Genomic DNA, 27,680 nt, shown 5'->3' on the forward strand with positions numbered 1-27,680 from the left:
AGCCTAATACATCAAACTCTGAACCGCCAGCCAGGCAGCCATTACAGAAACCCTAACAAAACCCCTAAACAACTTCTATACTGGACGCTTACAGGAGGTGGTAGGCTGAGCTTAGCTGATAGGAGCTTTGATTCTTTGGCGTTTTGTCTGTCTAAAATTCCAACCTAAAGCTGAAAGCTAAGCAATGGCGTACCAAGGCGGGAATTTGAAGTCCACGTCGATCAATGGGGTTAAGATGTACTCCGTCGCCGGTCAAAACCGTTCCGTAGCTACATGGCTTCCACCTAAGAAGCTCAGAGCCCTTCGCAAAGACCCAAGTATGCACTTCCCAATTTTCTCTTTATGCAATTGCTCTCAAGTATTAACTTGTAGTTATAACCCATCATACTTCATAGTAATAGAAGTAAAGCATTGTTCGAAGTCAATTCGTTCTTTACATGTTCGAAGTACGTACTAGTTGTAAAGGTAGTGGTATAGTGTCTTTGATTTTAAGTCTAGTTATATAGAAAGAAGTAATTCATGCATTTTTTAATTAATATTGTTTTTTTTTAAAGACTTCGAGGGTTTAAAATCTGTCTCTTTATGAATTTAAAGTAATTTGTACTAAGATAGTGAAAAGAAATGCAAGTGCAAGTGTATTTTCATGCACTTGGATTGTACCCCTTGATGATTTTTAATAAACTTATTGACTTGTCCCAAGAAATAAAATCTGAAAGGTTCGGCCTTTTGCACTAGAAGAGATTTTTAGACATCAGTTTATACTTTGTATTAATTTATCTTGATCTATAGTTATAACCCCGCATTAATCATAGTAATGCTGTAGATTCAAAAAATCTTTTGTGATATATGTGCCATCAACATTTGGCTATAATAACATCAATGGTACACTGATATATATATATATATATATATATATATACATATATATATCATAGGGATAAAATTGTTCATTGGTCTTAGATATTTTGGAATTTTAAAGTTGGTTTCCTTTTGGATTTTGAAATAAGTTGTACTAAGCTGCTAGAAGAATGAAAGGCTCTGTCTTTTTGTATTATTAGAGAGAAACTTAAAGACTTAAGTTACTACTGTTGTAAATGGAGAGGATAAGGATTGATTGTGTCTAGTTTGTGCTTGTAAATTAATAATGATATGGTTCATGCACGTGGGCTTTGGAAGTATGGATTTACTCATTTATAGTTTCTTGATATATACTCTTTTTAGGGGTATTTTTCTCTTTTATTAACTTATTGGTCTTTTTTTTGGTAGATTATTTGCAAAGACTGGATATAATCCAAGATTTGAGATTTGAAACTGCTACAACTAGAATTAAGGTGACTCCTGATGGAGAGTATCTCATTGCCTCAGGTGATTTAAGTTTCCAGATATGTGCTCAGAACTGTTGGATACTGAAAAGATATATATAATGTTATACAGTTACAGAAAACAATTTCTAGTTTTCTTGCTTCATGTCTTTCCTTCATATCTTTAATATCATTTGCTTTACTGAAGTCTGTTGTATGCAAAATATATCTGTCTGGTGTAACTTATAAACAATTTACATGGTTTATGAATATATCAGAATTCAGACATTATTGTTCTCATACACCTAGGCTATCATTTAAGGAACATGTTCTCCCTTGATGCTTAATGAAGATTGTCTATGCCATAAAATTTCATGAGCTATTTTAAAGTATTTTTTGAAAGGAAAAAAGTACATTATGTTAAAGGTCTCAAACCCTGAGAATTTTTGGCGAACTTTGAGATCAAAAGTAGTGAACTATTGATGTTTTCTGCACTTCTCTTCCTGTTCCTCTGTTGGTTGTTGCCTCTTTGTTTTCCTTGCTTGGTGAAGTTGACGAGTATTTACTGTTATTCACTTTTTCCCCAGCTATTTGTTAGCTCCTTTACCAATGGTGATGATTTATTTAATTCAGGCATTTACCCGCCACAAGTTAAAGTATATGAGCTGCGTGAACTGTCAATGAAGTTTGAAAGGCATTTGATCTCAGAGATTGTTAATTTTCAGGTATTAAATTCTCATAGGTGCAAACTTATTGTAAGCTCTTTAGTCTTGCTATGAGAATTGCTTGTCTTCATGTTTGCATTCCTTGCTGACTGTTACGCTGGTGGTTGGTTATTGTTTGATTGGGTTTATAATGTGAACATTTTATGATAAAATACTGTATGTTCATGCAATAATAAACAATATTAATTATATGGGTTCTGTTATGTGATTATGCCACATTTAGTGCATTTGATGTTTTACAAACTGCGTCTTCAGCAACAAGTTATTTCATGCTTCTCTGCTTTTGTAGGTCTTGAGTGATGACTACTCAAAAATTGCTTTTCTTTGCTCTGATCGCTCTGTTCGCCTCCATGCAAAATATGGAAGTCACTACAGTTTACGCATTCCAAGGTTCTTTCCTCCTTACTTTGAATTCTGAACACATAACTGGAGCAATTTCTAAATTAGGACAAACTGATGATACTATATCCTGAACGGTATTCCAATGTTGATGCAACCTTTCTTAGTGACATGCTATTTACTTTATTCTCAGGCCAGTTTATTGTGTCTTGAAAAACTTCCGTCCTTCAATTTCCTCATATTGAAATCTACTCAATTCCAGGCCATATTGTTCTGTCTTGACTCTTGAAAGATTTTCCTTGTTCTATTTCTTAGAGTACTGTGTTAGCTGTTTTTAGTACGTTCTTCATGTTTTGTTTTTTTCCCTGTTTGCTCTAAGTGTTTGTTTGGCCCAGCTGGAGCTTATTGGAAAAGACATATTTTTTAAAAGCCTTTGCACAATGAGCTTTTTCTCACTTATTGGGCTTTAAAAGCCTTCTTGTCTTTTTAGTCTTTGGCCAAATTTATGCCTTTTGAAGTAGATTAGCTCTAATAAGCTGTGGGCCAAACAAGATTATGGCATGAAGATTTGTTTTCATCTAAAAATTTGTTAGCTACTCCGGCAGGTTCTATTTCTTCAATTCTTTGTTTGATTGAATTAGTGAAGAATAACTGCAGTCCAGACTCACAGCAATATAATTTGATGGTGGTTTATATTTTTCTGTATCCCAATTGAAGTATTACCGCACTTGTATAGTTGTATATCACTCTGCAGGGATAGAATTGAAAGATGAACAAACTATTTTAGTTGCTCTGTGAACATTACAGTGCTTCCAGATGTAGAACATTTCTACATATCTCAAAATTCAAAAGCTAATTTCAGGATACATTCTTTTAGTTTTAGATGAATCTTGCCAAATATAATGTTGGTATCAGTAGTCAGTACATGCTACCTGTGGCTGTGAATGTTTCTAAAGCTTGCCAGATTGATTAGACAAAATTGGTGATAGTTAGATCTGGCTAAATCTGGTAAAATCTCATGTTTATAGTGGATTAATTCTCTGTCCCTCATGAGAGAGGGCAGCAGCAGTTGGTTGCCTCACTGGATATCCTATCCATTTTAAGCTTTACTCTGGTGATTTATCAATATCATCATGTAACAACCTTCACTTCTTAATTATTAAATGTTTGCTTATATTTTCTTTGAAATAGGATGGGAAGGGATATTGCATATGATTGCTGGTCTTGTGACTTGCTATGTGCTGCATCATCGCCAGATTTGTACAGAATAAATTTAGAACAGGTATATATATATATATATATATATATATATATATTATTTCCTTTCTCATTGATATCTTTGTATCTTTCATCATGTCTTGCAAATTCACAAAACATAATTTTTTTTTTTTTTTGGTGGTCTTTTATTCATATTTTTGTATATATTATGTATATATAATGTCAATATTTGGCTCTTTTAGTCTATGGTGATTCAATATGTTTTAGTATATTAATAGCTTTTGTGGTTTATCACCTTGCTTATTTCCATCTTCAGGTTTTAACATTTTATATATATATGTTTTGCAGGGACGCTTCCTTACCTCTTTAAGCACACAGTCCCCAGCACTAAATGTTGTTTCTCGAAGGTTATTTGTATTCCTCTAAAAGTGGTCATTTTTAAATAAATCCTTCAAATTGTGTGCGGGCGTGCATGCCCATAGTAGGATAAGCAGTTGGAAAATCTTCTCTCTTGCTTTTCACTTAGTCCTTTCTTCTGATATTTTTCCATCAATACGCTTGGTTTTTCAGTAAGATCCATGGACTAATTGCTTGTGGAGGTGATGATGGTGCTGTAGAATGCTTTGACTCGAGAGCAAGATCTTCAGTTGGCAGGATAAATGCTGCTGCAGCTGCTGGTGATCTTGACCAGGTTGTTTTCCATACCAATAACATAAAAATGCTACTATTACTTTTTATTTATCCAATATAAAGCAGTCAGAACTCAGAAGGGAAGCAAGTGGATTATTATTATTATTATTATTTTTGTAATTTTAATAATAATAATAATAACTTAAGGGTTGTAAAATACCATTATGCATAAACTGCAGGAGGTCACTGCAATAGAGTTTGATGGGGATGGAGGTTACCTCACGGCAGTTGGAAGTAGTGATGGAAAGGTAAGCTAAATGAACTAAGGAAGTTGTGATACACTTAAAAGAGTATTTGATTTTCCATTCCATACTTTGCATATGCATGATTTCTAATGCCCGAGTAATGAGAAGCTGTAATTCATTATAATAGAAATAAGATCTTTTCTTAGCTTCTTGGTCCAAGTAGAATTTTCCTTGAGCAGTGGGGTGCAAGATATGCTGTACTTCATCTTCTTTGGAATCAAACAGTAGTTTGAGCCGTGTTCTCTCTTCATTTTGTTACTCCGTATATGAGGCTTTAGAAATATTTCTTCTAGATGTATTTTTGTTCTTTCAGGAACTGCCCTGATCTGTAGAAACATGTCTTTTTGGTTTTGTATGTTCTCATCTTCTGGTTATTGTATATGTAGTTTCATTTGTTTTCTTCTGGACTGTGTATCAAAGTGTGTTATACCAGTTGACACCTAATAATTCACGTTTTGGATGCTTGATTTATCTATGACTTTATTCTTTATGCTGGTCCATAAGTTTTAGCACTTCTTACCAAGTGACACAGTATTTCTTGGAGTGCAGGTTATGATTTATGACCTGCGTTCTTCACATCCAATGCGTGTAAAGGATCACATGTAGGTTGCTCATAAAGCTTATAATGTGTTTCACAACTTGTGCTGATTTATTTATTACTTATGGTTCTGTGGATAATTTGTAGGTATGGAAGCCCAATACTTAATATTAAGTGGCACAAGACACTTAACACTGAGCAACCAAAGTTAATAACTGCTGACAGCCACATTGTTAGGGTCTGGGACCCCAATACAGTAAGAAAATTTGTCATTTTTCTCTATTCTTTTTCGTTTTAGCTTCTTGTAGTTTTTGATGCCCTGAACTTTTGAGTGTTTTCTTAATTTGCATTATTTTGCTGATTTCTGAAGCTATGGACTCCAGAAATTCTGATGAATATTTACTTTTGTTATTGACTCTTAGTGTATGAGAATTAGCTTTTGTGACACTGAAACTGATGTTTGAAAGCAATTTTATGTTAAGACTGGCTTTAGTGGGTTTATTGGAGTGTAGTTAGCTTTTATCACAAATTATTTGGTGAGCATACGTGTAATCATATTACAGTACAATACAATGATGTTCAAATCAAATTGTAGTCTTGACAGTGATGGTATGAACAATAACATCTCTGCCAAAACTCTACCATTTTTTACAAACCCCTCCCCACTTAACTAGCCCTATTTTCATCTCAGTTTGATCTGATCCAACAACCAATACCTTCTTGATGCACCTCATCAATTCCAATTCCCTTGGCATATCCCAGCCTCTCCTCCCTTCCTTTGTATTATCGACCTATCCACCACCTTACAAACAAAATATTAACCCAAGCATGTTTATGTTTTTAGTTTCTTTTTGACCAACTGAAAAGAAACTAAATTATAAGCCAACATGTACATGTTGTAAGTAGGACAAATTAATTACCAAACAGCCCCCAAATTATAAGTGCTGTACATGTCTTCAGGTGTCTTAGTTGCAATTAGGACTATTTTGTAATTAATAATGGGTTTCATGCTAAATTTAATTTTCTATTTCTGGATGTGATTGCTCAAGTTGTTTGAATTTATTTGGGAGTTTCTATTGACTGTCTGCACATTGACATTTTCAGGGAGAAGGCATGACAAGCATTGAACCGACAGGTGGCAGAATCAATGATATATGTGTGTTTAGTGGCACTGGCTTGATGTTGGTAGCACTAGACTCCAGTCAAATACCTTCTTATTTCATACCTGCACTAGGCCCAGCTCCTAAATGGTGCTCTTACCTAGAAAACTTAACGGTATTATTAAGCTTCCTATTTTGTCAATTCCAGAATATGCTTTTGATTCATCTTTTTGGCTTCAACCATTGAAGAGTTTTCTTTGGGTTTCTATTCACAGGAAGAGATGGAGGAGGGTGCACAAACAACTATTTATGATGATTTCAAGTTTTTGACAAAAGAAGATCTTGAGAGGTTGAATCTGACTCATTTGATAGGAACAAACCTCTTAAGAGCCTATATGCATGGTTACTTTGTTGACTACCGCCTGTATAAAAAGGTAAATTTATAATACAATGTTTTTCTTCTTCTTGTACCCATTAGCTAGTTGTTTTGAACTGAAAGAGTATCAAATTCTGAGTTGTATTCTACTATTCTGAATGTTACTAGTGCAAGTAACTCTATCAAAGTTTGCTCTCCTGAATATTTGATAGAAATTATGTCATGGATCTCAAATCCTATGTTTAAGAAATTAATGCAAGTAATTCGTATATAATATTAAAATGGATTTGATGGTTACTTTGGATTAAATACTTATTGATGGTTACTTGTGCAGGCACAAGCTCTTGCAGATCCATTTATCTATGATGCATACATAGAGAGACGGAAACAGGAGAAATTAGAAAAAGAACGTGAATCTCGTATCACGGTTAGTGTTATATGTGTAAACAAACATTTTGTGGTTGTTTTTTTTTTAATCTCCTTTATTGTTGCCTGTTGATTATTAGTATATATATGCTACTGTCAATTAACATTTAATGGGAGATTGTGGTTCAAAGTTAAGGAAAAAAAACAGGTGCAGCAAACATAGCTACATATGGATATTACTGAAATATGAATATATGATAATATGCCACAGCTGACAGCCTCATTCTGATTGATATGTTTATCCCATCATTTGATATAAATTTAATATCTGAATTACTACCTCCTTTTCAATATGAAAATAAATATTTGAGATCTAACCATAAGAAAGGTGACATTTTGTTAACTGAAAGAGAAGTACAAATAGTGGACTAATAGTTTGATTTTGGTTTTAGTAAAAAAAATATAGCGTTCCCTGTACAATTCATCTAATCTCTCCTCTTTTGCTAGTTGTCTTTCTTTATAAGGTTATAAATCACTTTATTTTAATCTTGCATGAAAGGCACAATTTCCAAGTGTTAGCTTTTTGTGCAATCATCAATCTTAAATTCCTTATCTTTGTGCAGATCAAGAGGAAATTGCCAAAAGTTAATAGGGCCTTTGCATCTCAACTTCTTGAGAATGAAGAAGCTGAAAATGAGAAGGATGCTGATGGTGCTGATGCCGATGGTGCTGATGCTGATGCCAAAAAAACATCAAAGAAGAAGAAGAAGGGACCAACCAGCAGTGAAATCTTTGAAGATGAACGGTTCAAAGCAATGTTTGAAAATAAGGTATTCCGAAGTTGCTCAATTTGTATTTGAAAAGAAAAATTGAAGCTTCTTATCATATTCTTCTTATTAATTTCCTATTTCTTTGCTACAAGTGTCAAGAGTTGGGATAGCCTGGAGAGAGAGAGGGATCATATTTGTGGCTCATGTATCTTATTCCTTTCATGTTTTTTTTTTTCCCTCTAAAAACTCTTAATGAGTTGAAAAGCTGATGGCATGAAAATAGAGGTTTTTTCCTGATTGAGTTCCCTAGAGCTATTCCAGTATAGAAAAGTTAACTGGAAGTGAGTGGCGTGTGAAAGTAATTGATTGAAGATGCTTGATACAAAAAATTGTATGCCACAGCTTTTGCATGCAAATAAGAAATTCAAAGTGCAGCTGCATCTGTTTGTGCATAAAAACAAAGTCATTCTTTTACTGCCTTACTGTTTATTTTGTATGAATTATCTTCCAGATCAGATGTTTACATATTTTAATGTTCCATCCAGGATTATGAAATTGATGAATTTTCTCGAGAGTACCAAGCGTTTCACCCTATGCCATCTACAAAGCAAACTTCATTGGTGGAGGAACATTTTATGCCTGTTTTTGATGGTGATGAGCCAAGTGAATCTGATGAATCTGAAGCTATGGAGTCATCAGAAGACGAACAGGACAAGAACTCTAAAAAGAAATCACGAGTTCCAAGGTAAGATGTCCATGAATTCTCTCTCAGTAAGAACAGGACAAGAACTCTAAAAAGAACTTAAAAAGAAAATAAAAAAATCTCCAGTGCAGAATGAAGCATTTGAATCTGGCTTTTACTCACTGTTCTCAATTTGGTCTACACTTTGTTTTTACTTTTCCTCTCTCTCTCCTTTTGAGATTGAACAAGTTTTTCCTTTAAATATCAACTATGTGTTATAGCATTTTAAAAAAATCCTTATTGATCTTTTCTGTGAATATATTTTATATTGAATTATTTGATAGTATTGGTTGTCAATGTAAAAACGGAGGATCTCTAAACTTTCTCTTAAAACGAAGGGCATGTACATTAACTGCTACCACAAAAGAAAGTACGTCAATGAGCCTCATTGTCATTTATCTAACCAAAGTTCTCATGCTTTGAAAATCTAGATTGTATGCAGTGAAGGATGAGAGGCATGCTGAGGCATTCTGGAAAAGTAAATCACTTGCAGAGGAGGATGCTCTTCCATTGGAAGAGAGGGTAGCGGCACTGAAAAATAAGCAGCAAAGTAATGCTTTTGATGATGTCAAGGTGGGAGCAGGAGGATCTCGCGAAATTTCCTTCGTCACCAGAAGCTCAGCGAAGTACACGGAAGATGACGAGGACAAAGAAGCGGAGCCTCAGAGGAGAAGAGGGGTCCAGTCATTGAAACTGAAGCCTGATGGATCAGGAGGGTTCAGAGGCCGTGGCAGAGGAGGGAGATTTGGAATGAGAGGGGGAGGGCGAGGAGGCCGAGGAGGAGGAGGAGGCCGAGGAGGAAGGGGAGGCCGAGGAGGAGGAGGCCGAGGCCGAGGCCGTGGTCGTGGCCGGCATTAAACCACATAATATACCCAAGTCCACTTAACCAGTCACCAATATGTGGTTGCAAATGGATACACAGATTTTATTACACACCCAAGGCAGATCAGTTGGCAAGAGATTTATGGTGTTTATTCTTCACCACCCATGTAGCCGCAAGTCTAAATCATCCACAAGGGATTCTGAAGTTTCTAACTAGAACATTGAATATTGATCTTTCACAGTTTTAAGGGTGAATTTTTCCTCCCCTTTCACCCTTATTATTATTTTTTAAAGTTCATTGATATTTGTTATCCAAAAGATACACCAAGACTATAAAGTATTTTCTGTAATATTTCAAGAATATCTATGTAAATATATTTTCTCTATTTATCATTTGTGGGTGTCATTATGAAACATTTTTCTTGTACTGGGAAGAAAGTTGACTATTAGTGGTCTAGCATGCCGCATGGTACAACAGTGCAGTACTCGAGCTTAAGACAGGCCATATTAAATAAGGTTTGTGAATTAAGATGCACACCACACTTTATGCATGTCTGAGTGTGTGCAGGTCTTCATGTCTCCATACTCTTTATTTTTTATAGCTACATATTCTGTTGTGTTGACTGTGTTTAGTTCTGTATATTCTTTTAAATTATGCTGATCTCCTGTTGCTTTCTTGGCTATTCTTTTTTATACCCAGTTTGTGTTTTATAATGTTAAATTTGTTTTATATATGTTCTGAGAATCTGAGATAGCTCCTGATGAAAGCATTTGGTGTAGTTATAAATATATGCTATTATTGTGACATCTGGTGAACAATTTTTCTAGAAAGTCTTGGAACATAGGCATGTTGGCCTTTTCTTCTCCTCTGTCATTTCCCATTTTTCCCAGCCCTCTCTGGCCTTTGGAAGAATCCATTAGACATCAAGAATTCAACTCTGATATGTATAGAGATGACATGACTTTCCTTGACCCGCATGGAAGCTCTGAATCTTTCAAGTTTTCAGAGAGTAATGGTGGCACTGCCATGGAGATCAAGAAGCTCAGCCATAATGCCAGTGAACGTGACCGGAGAAAAAGAATCAACGCCCTCTACTCTTCTCTCCGTTCCCTCCTCCCTGACTCAGATCAAGCGGTATGAACTATTCTTTCTTGTTCGTGTTCTTTAAGGTTGCAGTAAGAGCAAGGAAATCTCTTTGGTAAGACATTACTCATTAATGTTTGATGTTTTACAGAGGAAATTAAGTATTCCCGCCACGGTATCGCGTGTTGTGAAGTACATACCGGAGTTGCAGAAACAAGTGGAGAGGCTGCAGCAGAAGAAGGAAGAACTGGGTTCAAGAATTTGCAGGCAAGAAAGTTCATCTGCAGAGTTTAACAAGAGAAGAAGGGTGGAAACCCAGAGCTCCATAGGAGCAGTTTCAGTGACCCGAGTAGGCGAAAGACAAGTAGCAATTCATCTGTGCACCAACAATGGCAGCAAGGTCTCATTTGCAGATGCGATCTCATGTCTAGAGAAAGAGGGAATGGTCCTAACAGATTCTTCTTCTTCTCAAACTCTTGAGAACAGGGTTTTCTGCACCCTCCATCTTCAGATGAATGGCACTCCAGGGATGGAAGTTGATGAGCTAAAGGAGAAGGTATTGTCATGTTTTGAGGAGAAGGAAGAACTTCTAGCTTTAAACTGATGGATGCTATGCTAATGTAACAGTGTTTAACTTGTATTGATGTATTCACAATTCACAATCATCCCAAGAGACACACCTTAATTACATGGAAATCATAATTACCAGCATTGGAACAGTATGGACAACAAAACACTAATAAGAATTAAGAAATTGCATTACATGCAATTACAAAAAATGAATAAAACAATCAATATTTCGAACAAGTTTATGAATTTCCTCGCTCATAACTATAGGATATAATATAATCGGAATAAGGGTCAAATAGGTCATCGAACTGCACTCAATAATGCAATTAGGCCACCGAACTTCAAAAAGCTACAATTGGGTCCCTGAACTAACGAATTCTATTCAATTAGTCTAATTTGTAGGTTTCCAAGTTGTTAGCAGGTTACCCCTTTTCAAAAATTTCTTTAATTATTATTTAAAATAATTATTTAATATTAATATTTAAAAAAAAAAAAAAAACAGATTGACACGCCGGAGACGAAGAAGGTTTCTTCGTCTCCGGCCATGGAGACGGAGAAACCTTCTTCGTCTCTGGCTGGAGACGAAGAATATCTTCGTCTCCATAGCCGGATGGCCGGAGAGAAGAAGGTTTCTTCGTTTCCGGTAGAGACGGTATCTTTTTTTTTTTTTTTTTTTTTTTTTTTTTTTTAAATTTTAATTTTAAATAATAATTTTTTTAAAATATTATAAATTAGGGGTGACCTGCTAACAACCTCCAAAACCTACAAATTGGACTAATTGAATAGAATTAGTTAGTTCAGGGAGTTAATTGTTGCTTTTTAAAGTTCGATGGCCTAATTGCATTATTAGGTGCAGTTCGATGGTCTATTTGACCCTTATTCCAATATAATCAATTGTTATACCATGGACTAAGACTCACCGGCCACCTTACATTTTAGATCCTGATTTAAAAATTATGTACTTGCAATTAACATAGTATGTGTCTGTAGGTGTATGTTAACGGCATATTATGTGCATGTTAACTAAAAACACATAGGCCCTGTTTGGTAAAATAGTTAGCCTATCAGTCAATTTTGACTTATTTAACCACTATTAATTGTTTGACTTAATTAAAAAATCAATATAAGTATTTGGTTAACTAGCTTTTTTGTAATTTCAAAATGGTAAAATTCAAACGGCTACTCAAAAACTTTTTCAATTAGTTTTTTGGAAAAAGAAATTATACCAAACAGCTATCAGCTAACAACTAATTTACCAAACACCTCTCTACAATCAGTTAATGTTATCAATTAGTTATACTCTCTAATTAACCCAAAATCAGCTAACAACTAACAAGCATTAAAGAATATATGTAGAAATTGCATTCATTCACTAATTAATTCTCTCTCTAGAAATTCTCTCTAGGGTTTTGCCTCCTTGCTAGGGTTTCTCCTAGAGTTTCCGGCGTTTTTTGCTTGCTTTCCTTGATCGAATCACGGTTGAGTTTTGCTACTTGTTTACGATCGACGAGCAACGGGTTACAGCAGAGGCGTCACGACCGATTCGAAGCTTCTGGTTACGTTCTACAGCAACGAACTACGACAGGGACGGACGGATGGATACTTCGGCGACGAATCCGGAGGTGCATGGGGTTGATGAGGAGCCACCGATCCTCGAGCGGGCAGATGAGATTATTGAACGTCTAACACAGCGATGGGGTGATATAGCGCTTGAGGAGGAGGAGGAAATCGGCTTTGAGCCGGTGGGGGAGGGTGTCGGGGTGGTGGCGGAGGAGGAGGAACAGCGGTGGGTGTGTGTTGGCAGATTCTTGACAACAAAGGTGGTAAAGTTGGAGTATATGCGGCAAGTGATGGCCTCGGTTTGGCAACCAGTGTGGGGTATGCATGTTACGGAAATTCAACCGGGGTTGTTTATGTTCATCTTTTACGATCAAACGGATATGCAGAGGGTCCTCGATGAAGGGCCGTGGTCTTTTGAAAACAACACTCTGGTTTGTAAACAGGTGGAACCGGGTGCAAGACCGGCTGCGGTTGAATTGAAATCAGTGGATATGTGGGTGCAGCTTTATGACTTACCGCTGGGATATACATCGGAAGCGGTTCTTGAACAAGCGGCCAATTTTATTGGTACGTTTGTAAAAGTTGATGATCGTTATCCGGGGGCACCATGGAAGACGTTTCACCGGGTTCGTGTGTCAATACCTGTGGAGAAGCCGCTGAAACGAAGGATGAAACTAATTAAACGTGACAAGTCAAGCTGCTGGGTAAATTTCCGCTACGAACGCTTACATAATTTTTGCTTTTATTGTGGTTTACTGGGGCATGCTTATAAGTTCTTTAAGCTGGCAAGGAAATCAGGGCTCACTGCGGATAAATTCCCATATACGGCGGACCTGAGGGCGGGGGGAGGTAGCCGGGGGCCTAGGCAAGTGGGGGACCCGTGGTTGAGATCACTGGACGGGAAAGGGAAAGATGGGATGAGGAGGGAGGGGAATGTGGGGGTTACGGCATTGGGGGGTGGTGTGAGCGAAGGAGGTGTACGGGTTGGGGTTACGGGTGAGAGGGAGGGTGAGGGGGTGGTGGTAGCGGCGGCTAAGAGAAGCAGGGGGGATGGGATGGGTAGTGGCAGTATAAGGATGGATGCAGGAGATGTGGTGATGTCTGAGCTCTCAAAAAACGGATTTACGGCGTGTTCTGGTGGTCAGGCCCGCCCATCTCAATGAGTACAATAAGCTGGAACTGTCGTGGCTTGGGCAATCCACAGACAGTTCGTGAAGTGGTGGACATGGTGTCCCGTAAGAAGCCCGATTTCGTCTACTTAATGGAAACAAAGGTAGATCGGAGTCATGCAGAAAGATTGCGAGTTAAGATTGGTTTTGAGGGTTTGTTTTATGTGGATCCGGTTAGGGGAGGGGGTGGCTTAGCATTATTATGGAAGAAGAATAATACTGCTAGGCTGTTGAGTTATTCGAAGAACTATGTGGATGTGGAGGTGGTTATAAAGGAAAGGATATGGCGAATAACATGCTTCTATGGGTTTCCACAGAGACATAGACGCAGGGAGGCGTGGCAATTGTTAAGTGGGTTAAGGGATAAGTCTACACTGCCCTGGGTGGCGTTGGGGGATTTCAATGATTTATTATACCAACGTGAGAAGAGAGGGGGGAATCCTCACCCGGATAGTCTGTTGAGAGGGTTTGGGGATACTGTTTACAATTGTGGGCTGGTCCAATTGCCAATGCGGGGTCACCAGTTTACATGGGAGAAGGGGAAAGGGACTGATAGATGGATGGAGGAAAGGTTGGATAAGGTGTTGGTGTCTACACGATGGACTACACTGAATACTGAGGCGTGGGTCGAAAATATTCTAACCCGAAAGTCTGATCACTCTGCTCTCTTTTTAAACACTGATGGAGTGCGTGGCCGCAGATATGGGGGACCGAAACGATTCCGCTTTGAGATGGCATGGATTCATGATGACGGTTGTCGGAGGGTGGTGGAGACAGCCTGGCAGGATGGTAGGAATAAGGGCCTGTTGATTTGTCAGCAGCATTGTGGGGAAGGCTAATGCGGTGGGGTGGGGAGCATTGGCATAAGTTTGGTGACCGCATCAAGCAATTGAGGAAAGAGCAGGATGAGATACGACACAGACGAGATTCGGCTGCATTGGCCGAATTTCGCGAGATTGAGGAGAGACTAGTGCAGTTGGAGATGCAGGAGGATGTATTTTGGAGGCAGCGAGCGAAGCAGCACTGGCTGCGCGGTGCGGACTGCAATACCAAGTTCTATCACAGGTACGCTTCTGCTCGTAGAAGGAAAAATTATATTCCTAGATTAAAAATGATATGGGTGCATGGGTGGAGGGGGATAGTATGAAGAGAGTTGTCTTGGAATATTATGCTGCTATTTTTACATCATCAAACACTGAATGTGAGGATCCCATGTTTGATAATTTTGCCCCCCGTGTGACTAGTGAGCAGAACACTAAGCTCCTCCGCCAGTTTGAGTTAGAAGAGGTCAAGAGTGCTTTATTTGCAATGTTCCCTGACAAAGCACCAGGACCGGATGGTATGAATCCTGGATTTTATCAGGAATATTGTGATATTGTGGGGGGGGGGGGGGGGGGGGGGGGGGGGGATGTGTCTAAATTTATTGTGAATTGCTTGAACTCAGGCTCGTTGCCTGAAGGATTGAATGATACTAATGTGGTCTTAATCCCGAAGAAAGATGTGCCTGAGACAGTAGCTGATATGAGACCAATAACACTAAGTAATGTTCTGTACAGGATCATGGCAAAGGTAATAGCCAATAGGATGAAACCGCTCATGGGGAACCTCATCTCTGAGGCCCGGGGTGCTTTTATCCCTGGGAGACTTATTACTGATAATATTTTAATAGCTGCGGAGGTGGGGCATTACTTGAATAGAAAACAGTGTGGAAGGAAGGGGTGGGCAGCATTGAAATTGGATATGGCCAAGGCGTATGATAGGATGGAATGACAGTTCCTGAGACGGATGTTGGAGGTAATGGGTTTTGAGGACCGGTGGATTAATTTGTTAATGCAGTGTGTTACTACTGTCCAGTATAACATCTTGATTAATGGTGTTCATAGTGGAGGTGTAACGCCAACCAGGGGGTTGCGGCAGGGGATCCTTTGTCCCCATATTTATTCCTCGAGAAGGTTTATCTGTGTTATTGCAAAGAGCGCAAATGTCTGGCTTAATACATGGCTGCATGGTTGCTAGGGGAGCCCCGCAGATATCACATCTATTTTTTGCAGATGATAGCCTATTATTTTTTAGAGCGGATGGGGAGGAGGCGGGAGTAATTAAACAGTGCCTGGGACGATATGAGGAGCTCTCAGGACAAAAGGTAAATTATCACAAGTCCAGTGTCTGTTTTAGCAGAAATACCAGTGTGGAGGATAGGGAGGAGGTGGCGATTTGCTTGCAGGTAGACCAGGCACCCAATTTTGGGAAATATCTGGGACTACCATCTTTTGTGGGAAGGAACAAGAAGGCAGTGTTCTCATATATTGAGGATAAGATAAAACAGAGAATAAGCTCATGGAACAAGAAATTTCTGACACAGGCAGGAAAGGAGATTTTATTGAAAAGCGTGGCACAATCTATGCCTACCTTTTCAATGAGTGTCTTTTTGATCCCGGACTCAGTATGTTTATCAATCCAGAGAACAATGAACAAGTATTGGTGGGGCACTGGTATGGATAGAGGAATACACTGGAAGGCCTGGGATAAGTTAAGTATCCCAAAGAAATATGGAGGAATGGGATTCAAAGATCTCGGGAATTTTAATTTAGCAATGTTGGGAAAACAGGCATGGCGCCTACTCACAAGTCCAGACACACTTGTTGCAAAAGTCTATAAGGCAAGGTACTATCCTAATACCACTTTTGTTGATGCCAAAGTAGGAGGATGCCCGAGCCACTCATGGAGAAGTATTATGGCAGCTCATGATATGGTGGTGGCACGGGTGCGCATGAGGATAGGGGATGGTAAAACAACACTGATCTGGGGACACCCATGGTTACCTGATAATCCTAGCCCTTTGGTGCAGACTGATATGCCTGTAGAGCTCAGGCACGCTAAAGTGGTAGGTTTAATAGATGAGCAAACTGCTACCTGGGACCCACATATTTTAGCAGATTTATTTGAGGAGGAAGATGTGAGTAGAATATTGAGGATACCTGTTAGTCCAGGATATGAGGACTCATGGTATTGGCCTGATGACCCCAATGGGATATACACAGTTAAAAATGCCTACAGACACATTATGGGAATTTATGATCACTCGCCTGAGAGTTTTGAGAAATGGACTAAAATGTGTGGAATGAAAATACCCCCAAAATGAAAGACTTTTTTGTGGAGAGCAGTTTGTGATATTCTTCCAACAACTAACAACTTGATTATAAAGAGGGTGGAAGTGGATCCCACATGCCAAATGTGTGGGATAGAGCATGAGAATGTTATGCATACATTCATCAATTGTGATTACTCTAGACATGTTTGGAATATTTCAGGATTGCCAATAACAAATATTGTTGTCAACTCATTCCCCGAGTGGCTAACAATTGTGCTTACAATGTTCACAGAGGACCAAAGTGCAGCGGTGGTGGCTTTGCTTTATTGCTTATGGAGATGCAGGAATTCAACGGTATGGGACGGCACACTGCCGCGGCCTATGACAGCCTTGAGACAGGCCACGGCGGCGCTGCACTCCTACCGGCAGGTGGTGTGCCGTGGCACGGCGGCTCCCACGATGGCTACAGCAGATGGCGGCACCGACTACACCCCACGGTGTTATGTGGATGCGGGGTATCGGGAGGACACGGGGGAAGCTACATATGGTATTGTGCTGCTGTCTCCGGAGGGAACTTTTATTGCGGCGAAAAATGGGAGACTATTGAATTGTTTGTCACCATTCATGGCGGAGGCACTGGCATGTAAGGAAGCTCTATCCTGGCTTTTGGAGAAAAATATAACAACGGTAACGATTCAAACAGATTGTCTACAGCTGAGAAATGCGATACGGCAGAATACAACTATCATAATGTCATATGTTGGAGTAGTAGTTGACCAGTGTAGGTCTTTAGCTTCGTCTTTTAATTATGTCTTGTTTAATCATGTTTCTAGGCAGATTAATGCGCATGCGCACACGTTAGCTTCGTTAGCTTTTATTCAGGATCAAGCTATGTATTGGGATTCTATCCCTCCAGACTGCATTGCAGCTGTGATTCATTAATACAATCATTCATTGGTTGGCTTTCAAAAAAAAACAACCATTTACCAAATAGAGCCATAATCTGAATGTTATTTTGGACCATAGTATACAAGGTGAACCCTGATCTATGATATAATTATTGAATTTTACATTAGTTAAATAGGTCCAATCGCCAAGCACCTTGTGCTCGGATGACATGTAATGACCTCTCATAGAGAGGTCATGAGATCGAATCTCAGTGGATGCGTTGTTGTCTCTTTGTGTTTGAACGGATACTATAGTGTAATAGAGTCAGTATCATTTGGAAAATCTAATTTGGCCAGCACTTTGCCCATGGTGTGATAAAAAAAAAGGTCAAATCAAATAAATACTAATAAGTTTAACAGGCAGCTCAAACTATGGCCCGAGTTTATAGAGCATGCTTCAAACATTAGTAATTGCATTTAATAGTTAATAACCATGTCTAACTTTCGTCACTGTACCATTACTCTATATAACTTTTCTTATAGATAATTATATTACTTAGTCTCAAAACACTATATTAACAATATTTGACAGTCAACCATGATTATGTATGATTTATTCTTTTAAACACTATTTATGATATTTAAGTACTAAAACTAGCACTGTATGATTAATTAAACTCGTCGGAATACATTATACAACAAGATAATGAAAAACATAAGTATTTGTATCTAAATTTACCTTGCAAGATATGCCTATCATCAATAACGAAAGACATATTTCATTTTCTTTATAAATAACATGCTTTCTTTAAATGTTAGATATATCATATATAGTTACGTAAGTAAAATAAATAAGAATTTTATTATTCAAAAGGACGAGTAAAATAAATTTATAATATCGTATGCTTAGAAAACTGCAAATAAATAAAATACTCCGTAATAGAGAGAATATATATATATATATATTACATCCATCGGAGGGGGAATAAATATATCATTATTGTATGAAGGTTTTTAAATAAGGTTAAGTGAATGGAATGGGCCTTCATGACTTAACGGGCCGTTTTACGATGGCCCTTTACATTTTGTTGCAGTTTCGTCTTTCCCACATCGGCTGTTGAACCAACTTACTTCCAGTATAGATACTCCGCCATGAAAGCACTGAGTGTCCCTTCGGGGACATCCGATAAAATTGGAACGATACAGAGAAGATTAGCATGGCCCCTGCGCAAGGATGACACGCACAAATCGAGAAATGGTCCAAATTTTTTTTTGCCCAAAAACCCTGCCATAGATTCTTTGTTCCCTGTGAAAATTTGCTAAGCTGCTCTTGATTATTAGGGTTTTCCACTCCCCTAACCTATTTGACCGCGTTTGGGATTGGAAATCCTTTTAACCTCTTGTACCATTCTGGGGTCTTTTCGCTCTTACCGTTTGTTTGATAGATTTGAATGTGTATATAAGTTCTTCATACCTCAAATTGAATTCTAGACTGGAAAATTAGTATTCTATTTCTTGCTCTATTGTTGTGCGTGTCTGTGTTTTGTATTGTGTCATTAGATTGTTGGTAGTTTTTGAAGTTGCAATTGAATTCATTTTATCTTAGTAAACAATGAAATTTCATATTTGTTGCAGTGAATTCCAGGTGATATATCTCTGTTAAGTTTAGTATGAGGAATGAGTAAAATATTGAACTTGTTTCTCTTAATACTCTGTGAATTCATTGCTAGATTGTCACTTCATCAATAATTTAAAGGTCAATCTTTTCAAACCTCTATGCCGTGTACAAGTAAAGATGTGATTGACATCTAAATCACCATGTTGTTTCTGTAATTCTTCTGTGTCCAGGAGCCGAATGTCTTCCAATAAATTTCAATGTTTCTTGTAATTGTTTAAATTTCTTGCGTTTCAATTAATTCCATGCAAAAAGAAAAAATATATGGCTACAAAAAGTAGAGATAACCAGCTTGGTATTTTGCAGAGACGATGCAGGGATTTACTTCACAGGGGTGGTAGCAACTCGTTAGTTCATATTTTCCGGAACAGAAGTTTGTTGCTGACTTTTTGGCCACGCTCGCTGCCAATAAGAGGGAGCCTAGTATTATTTTTGTTTCCCCTCTCCCGGATGTGATTCTCTTGTTTATAATGATCAGATGGGGGCTGTGAGCGAACATCTCATTCTTGAGACTGGTTAGGCTGTTTTGTTTTTCGTCCCTCAGCCCGTGTTCCCCCCTCCCTTTTGTATCTCCAAAAAAAAGTTATTGTTTGCATGTTTGATGGAACAAGTGAAATGTTTTATTGTGTTGTTTATGCTCGTATCAGTAGCTACTGTTGCATTGCATCTTACTTGGTCACCCAAAATGAGATGATGGAGAACCAACCTCATGCAAAAGAGATTGGTTTAATAAGCGTATTAATTGCTTTGGTCTTTGGAGATTGGTGTCTCAATTTGCCTTCCATTTTTGAAGCAAATGTTAATAAGTTTGGTTTCTAATTATTTGTCTCCGCCACCTAGCCTTTTATAGATTTGTTATACAAGAAGATTTTATGATGTCGATCATTATTGATATTAAACTTATTCGGGTACGATATGACCAGGATGTTATTCGATAGTAGTTTTATAATGAATATTATAGAAATTTTCATTCTTTATAATAAATTTTTATAGATTAAATTGCAAAATATTTTATGTAATATTATGTTAATAAAAAAATGGAGTAAAAGAAAATAAAATTTACTACCAAGATAATATTGAAAACTGCTTTAAATAATAGGCTCAATAAAGAAGGGTATATGCACACAAATATAATCCCACGAAAAATAAAACTATATAAATAAATAAAATATTTATTATATACACATTTCGGAATTAATAAATTGGTAAATTTGGATTGGGCCTTGATGGGCTGCTTAGGAGCGATAGCCTTCTGATTTACTTCTTTCATGTTGAAGTCTCTTAACTTGTCAGATCCCACATCGGGCGATGAAGCAGCTTGCTTCCAGTACACATAATCCGCCATGGAAGCAAAGAGTGTCCCTTCGGGGACATCCGATAAAATTGGAACGATACAGAGAAGATTAGCATGGCCCCTGCGCAAGGATGACACGCACAAATCGAGAAATGGTCCAAATTTTTTTTGAAACCAAAACCTCTGCAATGGATCCTTTGTTTTCTTGCTTCAAATTTGGTAAGCTGCTCTTGAGTCTTGGATTTCCTTAATGTTTAGGGTTTTCCATTTTCCTAACCTGCTTGACGGCGTTCGGAATACTGGTATATACGATGCTTTCGAGATTGAATGTATATATTGGTTCTTCATACCTCTAATCGAAATCAAGAACGGAAATCTATTATGCTATTTCTTTAAAAAAGTTTCTGGGTTTGCAATGATTACTTGCAGTATAATTGTGCGTCTGTGTTTTGTATTGTGCCATTTGATTGTTGGTAGATTTTGAAGTTGCAATTGAATTCATTTTATCTTGGTAAACAATGAAATTCCGTATTTGCAGCATTGAATTCCAGGGGATATGTCTCTGATAAGTTTAGGTATTAAGAATGAGTAAAATATTGAACTAGGAATGCTGATTATTCAATAACATTCATAATTATGGGTCTCTGGGCACCTGGTTGTAGTAGATATGACATGTTGAGTAGGTTTATATGTTAACGCATTTCTTAAAAATATGATGATGTGTGAGTGTAATCATTCTTTTAGCTTTCCTCGCTACTCCTGTTCTTTTTTGAGTGACGGGGACTCGCAACCACAACCCGAGAGTGTGCACCAGATAAACCCACCTAGCCGGCAAACCACAAATCAAGAAGGCCAATAGGTCGCTCCTGCTGGAAGTTGAACTTGTAACCTTGTAGAGTTGTAGTTACCAAGTCAACTGCTTGACCAACTTGGCTGGGATTGTCCTTTGCTACTTCTGTTCTTGATTTCATAGAGATAGCCGATAGGTATTCACACCTAAAATTGTTTCCTTTTCAGAAAGAAAAGCTGGTGAGGTTGCCTTCTTAAGATTCCAGTCAATCTCACAGATTGCAGATATATGGGACTCTCCCAGTATAAGAATATGAAAAGAAAAGTATAGGGTGCTGGTCTGATCCTGTGCTGTGGTCCAGCGGATGAGATGTCCTCAGTCTTATTGCTCCATGGACTTCACTACACAGATAAAACTAATTTTACAGGTAATTCTGCAAACTCATTGCTTGTCAAGTTTGGCAATAGCAGTTCTGCAAACATTCATATTGTCATGGTTTACCAAGCACCTGGCTGTATTGGGTTGATTATTGCTTCTTCCTTGTATTGTAGACGTGAGGTACAACATGTGCATATATTCTTTTATTTGAATGCACGAAACATTTTGGATTTTAATTACTTAAAATGTGATGATATATGAGTGTAATAAATAATAATTCATATAGCTTTCCCACTAATCTTGTACTTGATTTCATAGCTGAATCATGGTAGACAATGAAGTGTTGAAGGTTTTGATACTTTTTGCAAGTAGGATGTGCAAGATACCTGTTTAGTTGATTCCATTATGAAAGGAAGTTATCTAACCTTCTTGATTCGTTATGAGGTGAAACTTAGTATTTAAAATCATGACAGTAGTTAGTTTTGACAAATGATTACTACTGTTTAATTAGCACAATTTGAAATATATGAAATAATAGATCCGATTTTTATTATGATCGTTCAAAATATGATGCTAAAAATTATTGCTTTCTTAAGGTGATACTTTTGACTCCTTGATCTCCAATTAGAGGAATTGCACACACACTATTGGATATTTGGATTTGTCGTACATATAATGGAATGACATCATTAAAACAAACCTAACCGCATATGGTTGGTGTCAAAATACATTTGTTGCATGTGCAGTGCGAAGCAGGGAGGATTTGTCAATAATATCTCTTCAATTACTGGTCTTAATTGTTGACAATTGCTGTGGAGCCTTGCTTAGTTGCTTATGCTTGTTCAATGGTTTCCATTAACACAGTGAGTCAGTGACAAAAGGTAGCATTTTTACCTTTCATATTCTCTATTGGGACCCAAAGGTTGAATGAAATGGCATGTGCTGGAATTCTTTAGTGGCCATGACTTTAGACCTTTAGGGATCCGGTAGCTGTGTTTTGCACTTTTGCTTCATTTGCCAATTGGAAATATCTAACCTTAATTGGTAGGTGGTGTGCACTTTTCATCACTTTAAATTTTCACGATATCTTTTTAAGAAGCAAATAAAGGGGTCTTGGGGGAGGGGGAGAGAGAGATACCAGGGCATGAAGACTAGATATATAGAACAAAATGTTAATGAAACAATTCTACTTTACATTTATTAGTATTATATGCAGCACTGATTTAACTCTGAAAACACCAAACTCACCTGATAAATTGTTGCATTTGTTGATCAGATTGTCAGCCATGATGATCTGGGATTGTTGTCACCATCTATCCTTGTATAATATCTTGGCTGTCTGTCTTCTATTTGTAATCTACTAATCTTCTTGTTGATGTTTCACCCTTTTCTTAAGTTGATAATCACTTCCTTCTTTGTTGGTTTCCCCTGAAATAATGACAGATGATGGGCATTGAACTGGATGGGAATGCTGAATTCATGCCAAATATGAGATGATGGAGAAAGCTGATGCATAGAGATTGGTGTCTCCATACTTTTCTCTTCCCTTTGAAGCAAATGTTAATTAGCTGAACTATATTTATTGGGAAATAAATAGGGGTCCTAGAACATAATACTAAATGAGAGGCATAGCTGTGGCTTCATTTGGCAGAATTCTGGTACAACACCAATTACCACACTTCTCTCAAATGCACCCCCTTCCAGGCCTTATATGGTTACAACCATCAAGGGTAGGAAAGAAAGGAGGAAGCAAAAGAAGGAAGAAGCAAATGGAAGAAGCTGATTCTGGAATGAAGAATCAAGCGCAGAGAACGATGTCGTATGAAGGCAGCGGTTGAAGGGGAATCCAACGACGTCGTTTCAGGTAGAGCGGTTGACCTGCGGTTTGGGGCTTGTCAGACGACACCGTTTTTACCTTCTGTTTAATTTCAAATAAATTCCTTTTTTTTTTTTTTTTCAATTCTGTTGAGTTGTTAGAATCTGTTATGTATTGAGTGGGGTTGTTTGAGAGCTTATATAATGGCTGGAAGTGGGAAGATACCTGTTTTCCTATGCTGAATTTGGGAATAAAATCTCTATTTCCTCTCATCTCTCTTCTTCTCTAAACCCTACCCCTTCTTTGTTTCTGTAAGTCAGTGAAGGCCATTACAGGGACATCCAATAAAATTGGAACAATACAGTGTTTCGTTGGAAGGAATTACAATTCCCTCGTTTTGTTGAATTGCAATTCAATACGGAAAAGAAAGAAAAAGGAAGAAAATGATTTTTTTTTATCATTGATTATTATTATTATTATACAAGGACATTTTAGTCTTTATATTCTGCTTCCCTTCTCACTCTCAATAATTATATTCTTCCTTACCAAACAATCTAATTTGAATTATTATTTATTATCACCTAATTCTTTTCTCACCAAATTACAATTCCTTTCGCCCCTAATTTATTCCTTCCAACCAAACGTCCTGTAAAATGATACAACATATTAGCTATAAACTCAATTATAGTGAATCACAAAAAAGCTACAAAAATTATCAATACATAACAGAATAAAACAAAAAATAAATAAAATTATCTTGAAACAATATACGGAGTATAAAGAAGATACAAAGAAAACGAGGGGAATTGGACCGGGTCTTCATGCATTAACGGGCCGCTTTAAGGACATGATGGTGTTTTAGTCTCTTTGACTTTACTCTCTTCTGGACAAGCTCCCACATCGGCAAATGAACCTGCTTTTTTCCAGTAGATATAGACTAATAGACCGCCATGGAAGCAGAGAGCGTCCCTTCGGGGACATCCGATAAAATTGGAACGATACAGAGAAGATTAGCATGGCCCCTGCGCAAAGATGACACGCACAAATCGAGAAATGGTCTAAATTTTTTTCTCCCCCCAAAACTCTGCTGCGGATTCCTGTGAAATTTTGCTAAGCTGTATTTGAATTATGGATTTCCTTAAAATTTTTAGGGTTTTCCACCTTTCTGACTGGCCGCGTTTGGGATTCTAGTGCTTTTCGTTCTTACCGTTTATTTGATAGAATTGAATGTGCAGCATATAGGTTCTTCATACCTCAAGTCTAATTGAAATACAGAGAGGAAATTTATTGTGTTATTTCTTTGGAGAAGTTTCTGGCTTTTTCTTTCTACTTTGGCTACAATGAACACTGGTTCTATAATTGTGCGTGTCCGTGTTTTGTATTCTGTCATTAGATTGTTTGTAGTTTTTGAAGATGCAATCGAATTCATTTTATGTTGGTAAAACAATGAAATTTCAAATATGTTGCAGTGAATTCCAGGTGATATCTCTGATAAGTTTAGTAACGAGAATGAGTAAAATATTGAACTGGGAATGCTGATGCTTGAATAACATTCATAATTATGGGTTGTTGTAGATGTGAAACTTTTATATGTTCTGAGACTTTTAGGATGTGAAACACTTAAAAACATATAATGATTTATGAGTGTAATTGTTTTTTCAGCTCACCTGCAACTGCTGTTCTTGATTTTGTAGCTGAATTGAGGTGGACAACTATATATTTAAGGTTTCAACTTCAATTCTCTAGCAAGTAGGACATGACATGATAGATAGCAGTTCATTCTTCACAACCTGTAGTTAATTCGTTTCAGAAAACAGTTATTCAAGCTGCATGTTTCTGGCATCGATTAGCTTACCAAAATGGTTATGGGCTCTGCTAGTGTCTGGGTGCTTTGGTCAGGAGGACAGTGTCCATAGTCTTGTTTCGTTTATCCTCTGCAAATTCATTATAAGGTCAATCTTTTCAAACATCTATGCTTGTACAAGTAAAGGTGTGATTGACATCATTCCCATGTGGTTTCTGTAATTCTTTTATGTCCAGGGGCTGAATGTCCATGATCTAGTATAGAAAATGGGAGGAATATACACTAAACTACTCCGTTTAAACACAACCTCTTTTAGATTTGCTCAGAATAAATCATAATTTTGAATTATGAATGCTGATAAATGATTTGCGTGCGCATTGTTGTGGAATATATGACTTGTAATAGCATGTTGTCTATGTTTATCTAAAGCTTTGATTTATGGGAAAGCCTGGTGAAGTGCGCTTTGGATGAAACTCGCCTTGTGACCCTAACCGGCAAAGGACCACATAGAGGTAAACTAGCTTAGGTTGTCCATAGCTTACTGGTTCAAACCAAGAAGGCCAATTTGTAGTTCCCATGGGAAGTTGAAACTTAGAACCTTGTGGTTACCAAACCAACTTACCGACCAACTCGGTTGGGTTGTCCCCATGTTCATCTAAAGCTGAATGCAGATTTCATGTGCTGAAATGTGATTTGTGCATAACAGTCTAATGGATTTAGTGATTCCCACATGTGTAAGTTCAGTAAAAGCATTTGGTGTACTTATAAATCTGTGCTTATTATTTTAACATTTGACAAAAAATTGTGAAGTCTCACAAACGCAAGAGTTCTGGCCTTTTCTTCTCTATTTTTACCCATCTGTTCTGGCCTGTGGAAGAATCCATAAGGCATGACACAATTTAATACTGCTAGAGCACAACTTCCCACAACTCCACTCCCCCTCCTCTTGCCCATAAGTTGAACTTTGTAATTGTTTGAAGTTTACTGGGAGTAATGGTGGTGATGATGCATTGATGCTCCTGTCATTGTGATCAAGAAAGTGAGGCATGATGCTAGTGAACCTGCTGCCAGTGAAATTGTTTTTTTTTTTGTTTTTTTTTTTTTGTTTTTGTTTTTTTTTGTTTTGTTCATGTTCTTGTTCTTTAATGTATGTTGCAGTAAGTGTTAAGGAAGTATCTTTGATAAATCAATAGTTTGTTAATGTTTGCAGAAGAAATGAAGTATTTTGGCCACTGTATCCATGTTCTTCTACATTCAAGAGTTGCAGAAACAAGTGGAGAGACTAAGGACTTGTTGGCAAGAAAGTTCATTAGCTGAGTTTAACATGAGAACAAGAATTGGAAGTCAGAGGCCCATACCAGCTGTTTCAGTGAATCAAGTAGGTGAAACACATATAGTAGTGATTCAGATTTGCATCAAATAAGGGCAGCAATGCCTCATTTACTGATGCTATCTCAAGCTTATAGTCTTACAGAGATGGAGTAGCCCGATATATTATCCTTAACGGAGCGAGAAAATTATGAAGGAAATGAATTGAGTGTTTTCTTAATTTGCATTATTTTGCTGATTTCTGAAGCTATGGACTCCAGAAATTCTGGTTAATGAGTGAGCATTTAGCTCATACGCCTTCCCTAACTTTTACCATTATGGAAATAGTACTGATTTAACTCTGGGATTGTTGTCACCTAATAAATTGTTCCATTTGTTGATCAGATTGTCAGCCATGATCATATGGGATTGTTGTCACCATCTATTCTTGGCTGTCTGTCTTCTATTTGTAATCTACTAATCTTGTTCATGTTTCACCCTTTTCTTAAGTTGATAATTACTTCCTTCTTTGTTGGTTTCCCAGAAATGATGACAGATGATGGCCATTGAACTGGGATCCTGAATTCATGCCAAATATGAGATGATGGAGAAAGCTTATGCAAAGAGATTGGTGTCTCCATACTTTTCTCTTCCCTTTAAGCAAATGTTAATTAGTTGAACTATATTTATTAGAAATAAATAGGGGTCCTAGAAAATAATACTAAAATGTTGACAATCCCCATTTTTTTTTATTACTAAATTGTAATTTGGTAGAGCTTTTTGATTAGATATTTTTGATGAATCCATGTCCTTCAACCCATTTTCACTTGAACATATACAAATAATTTTAATAAGCAGTTTTTTTTTTTCCTATTGCAAAATTCATAGATTAAATTATTTAATTTTCTATACTATATTATGTCCATAAAAATGGAAATTTTGCCATTTGGAAATGGGTTTAAAGAAAATAAATGTTATTACCCGGATGATATTGAAAAGACAAATTATATTGTAGATCATGA

The 27,680-nt window shown here is 37.4% G+C and overlaps 2 protein-coding genes across 11 annotated transcripts; both read left to right on the forward strand.

Annotated features, from left to right (window-relative positions):
• On the forward strand, window positions 1–9,620 carry LOC109158801 (nucleolar protein 10). Of its 2 annotated transcripts, XM_019306697.1 has the most exons (17): window positions 1–317; window positions 1,267–1,365; window positions 1,935–2,026; window positions 2,316–2,416; window positions 3,557–3,647; window positions 3,932–3,990; window positions 4,154–4,274; window positions 4,453–4,521; window positions 5,068–5,120; window positions 5,204–5,312; window positions 6,161–6,331; window positions 6,432–6,590; window positions 6,867–6,959; window positions 7,522–7,728; window positions 8,214–8,413; window positions 8,842–9,307; window positions 9,350–9,620. In XM_019306697.1, the coding sequence occupies exons 1-16, from the start codon at window positions 185–187 to the stop codon at window positions 9,266–9,268; spliced, it is 2,184 nt and encodes a 727-aa protein (XP_019162242.1). In that variant the 5' UTR covers window positions 1–184; the 3' UTR covers window positions 9,269–9,307; window positions 9,350–9,620. The 2 variants fall into 2 exon arrangements, with proteins under 2 accessions (XP_019162242.1, XP_019162241.1); XM_019306696.1 differs by having other exon boundaries at window positions 8,842–9,620.
• LOC109158811 (transcription factor bHLH101-like) lies at window positions 9,356–27,345 on the forward strand. 9 transcript variants are annotated; one of them, XM_019306710.1, is made up of 4 exons: window positions 9,896–10,367; window positions 10,468–10,592; window positions 26,656–26,728; window positions 27,203–27,345. In XM_019306710.1, exons 1-4 carry the CDS (start codon window positions 10,080–10,082, stop codon window positions 27,206–27,208), a joined length of 492 nt encoding a protein of 163 aa, XP_019162255.1. In that variant the 5' UTR covers window positions 9,896–10,079; the 3' UTR covers window positions 27,209–27,345. The 9 variants fall into 9 exon arrangements, 3 of the variants coding, with proteins under 3 accessions (XP_019162254.1, XP_019162253.1, XP_019162255.1); XR_002050436.1 differs by lacking the exons at window positions 9,896–10,367; window positions 10,468–10,592 and adding exons at window positions 20,797–21,241; window positions 25,209–25,271 and having other exon boundaries at window positions 25,357–26,728; XR_002050437.1 differs by lacking the exons at window positions 9,896–10,367; window positions 10,468–10,592 and adding exons at window positions 24,747–24,788; window positions 25,209–25,271 and having other exon boundaries at window positions 25,357–26,728.
• Window positions 27,346–27,680: the final 335 nt, after the last annotated feature.

Source organism: Ipomoea nil, unplaced genomic scaffold (assembly GCF_001879475.1).
Source record: "Ipomoea nil cultivar Tokyo-kokei standard unplaced genomic scaffold, Asagao_1.1 scaffold2826, whole genome shotgun sequence".
NCBI classification, from domain to species: domain Eukaryota; kingdom Viridiplantae; phylum Streptophyta; class Magnoliopsida; order Solanales; family Convolvulaceae; genus Ipomoea; species Ipomoea nil.

Bases quoted from the DNA above. Each gene is read 5' to 3' on its own strand.
- LOC109158801 (XM_019306696.1), top strand. From the start codon at position 185: ATGGCGTACCAAGGCGGGAATTTGAAGTCCACGTCGATCAATGGGGTT. The intron at 5,313-6,160 runs GTAAGAAAATTT...TGACATTTTCAG, and splicing joins GGGTCTGGGACCCCAATACA to GGAGAAGGCATGACAAGCAT. The intron at 6,332-6,431 runs GTATTATTAAGC...TTCTATTCACAG, and splicing joins CTTACCTAGAAAACTTAACG to GAAGAGATGGAGGAGGGTGC.
- LOC109158811 (XM_019306709.1), top strand. From the start codon at position 10,080: ATGTTGGCCTTTTCTTCTCCTCTGTCATTTCCCATTTTTCCCAGCCCT. The intron at 10,368-10,467 runs GTATGAACTATT...GATGTTTTACAG, and splicing joins TCCCTGACTCAGATCAAGCG to AGGAAATTAAGTATTCCCGC.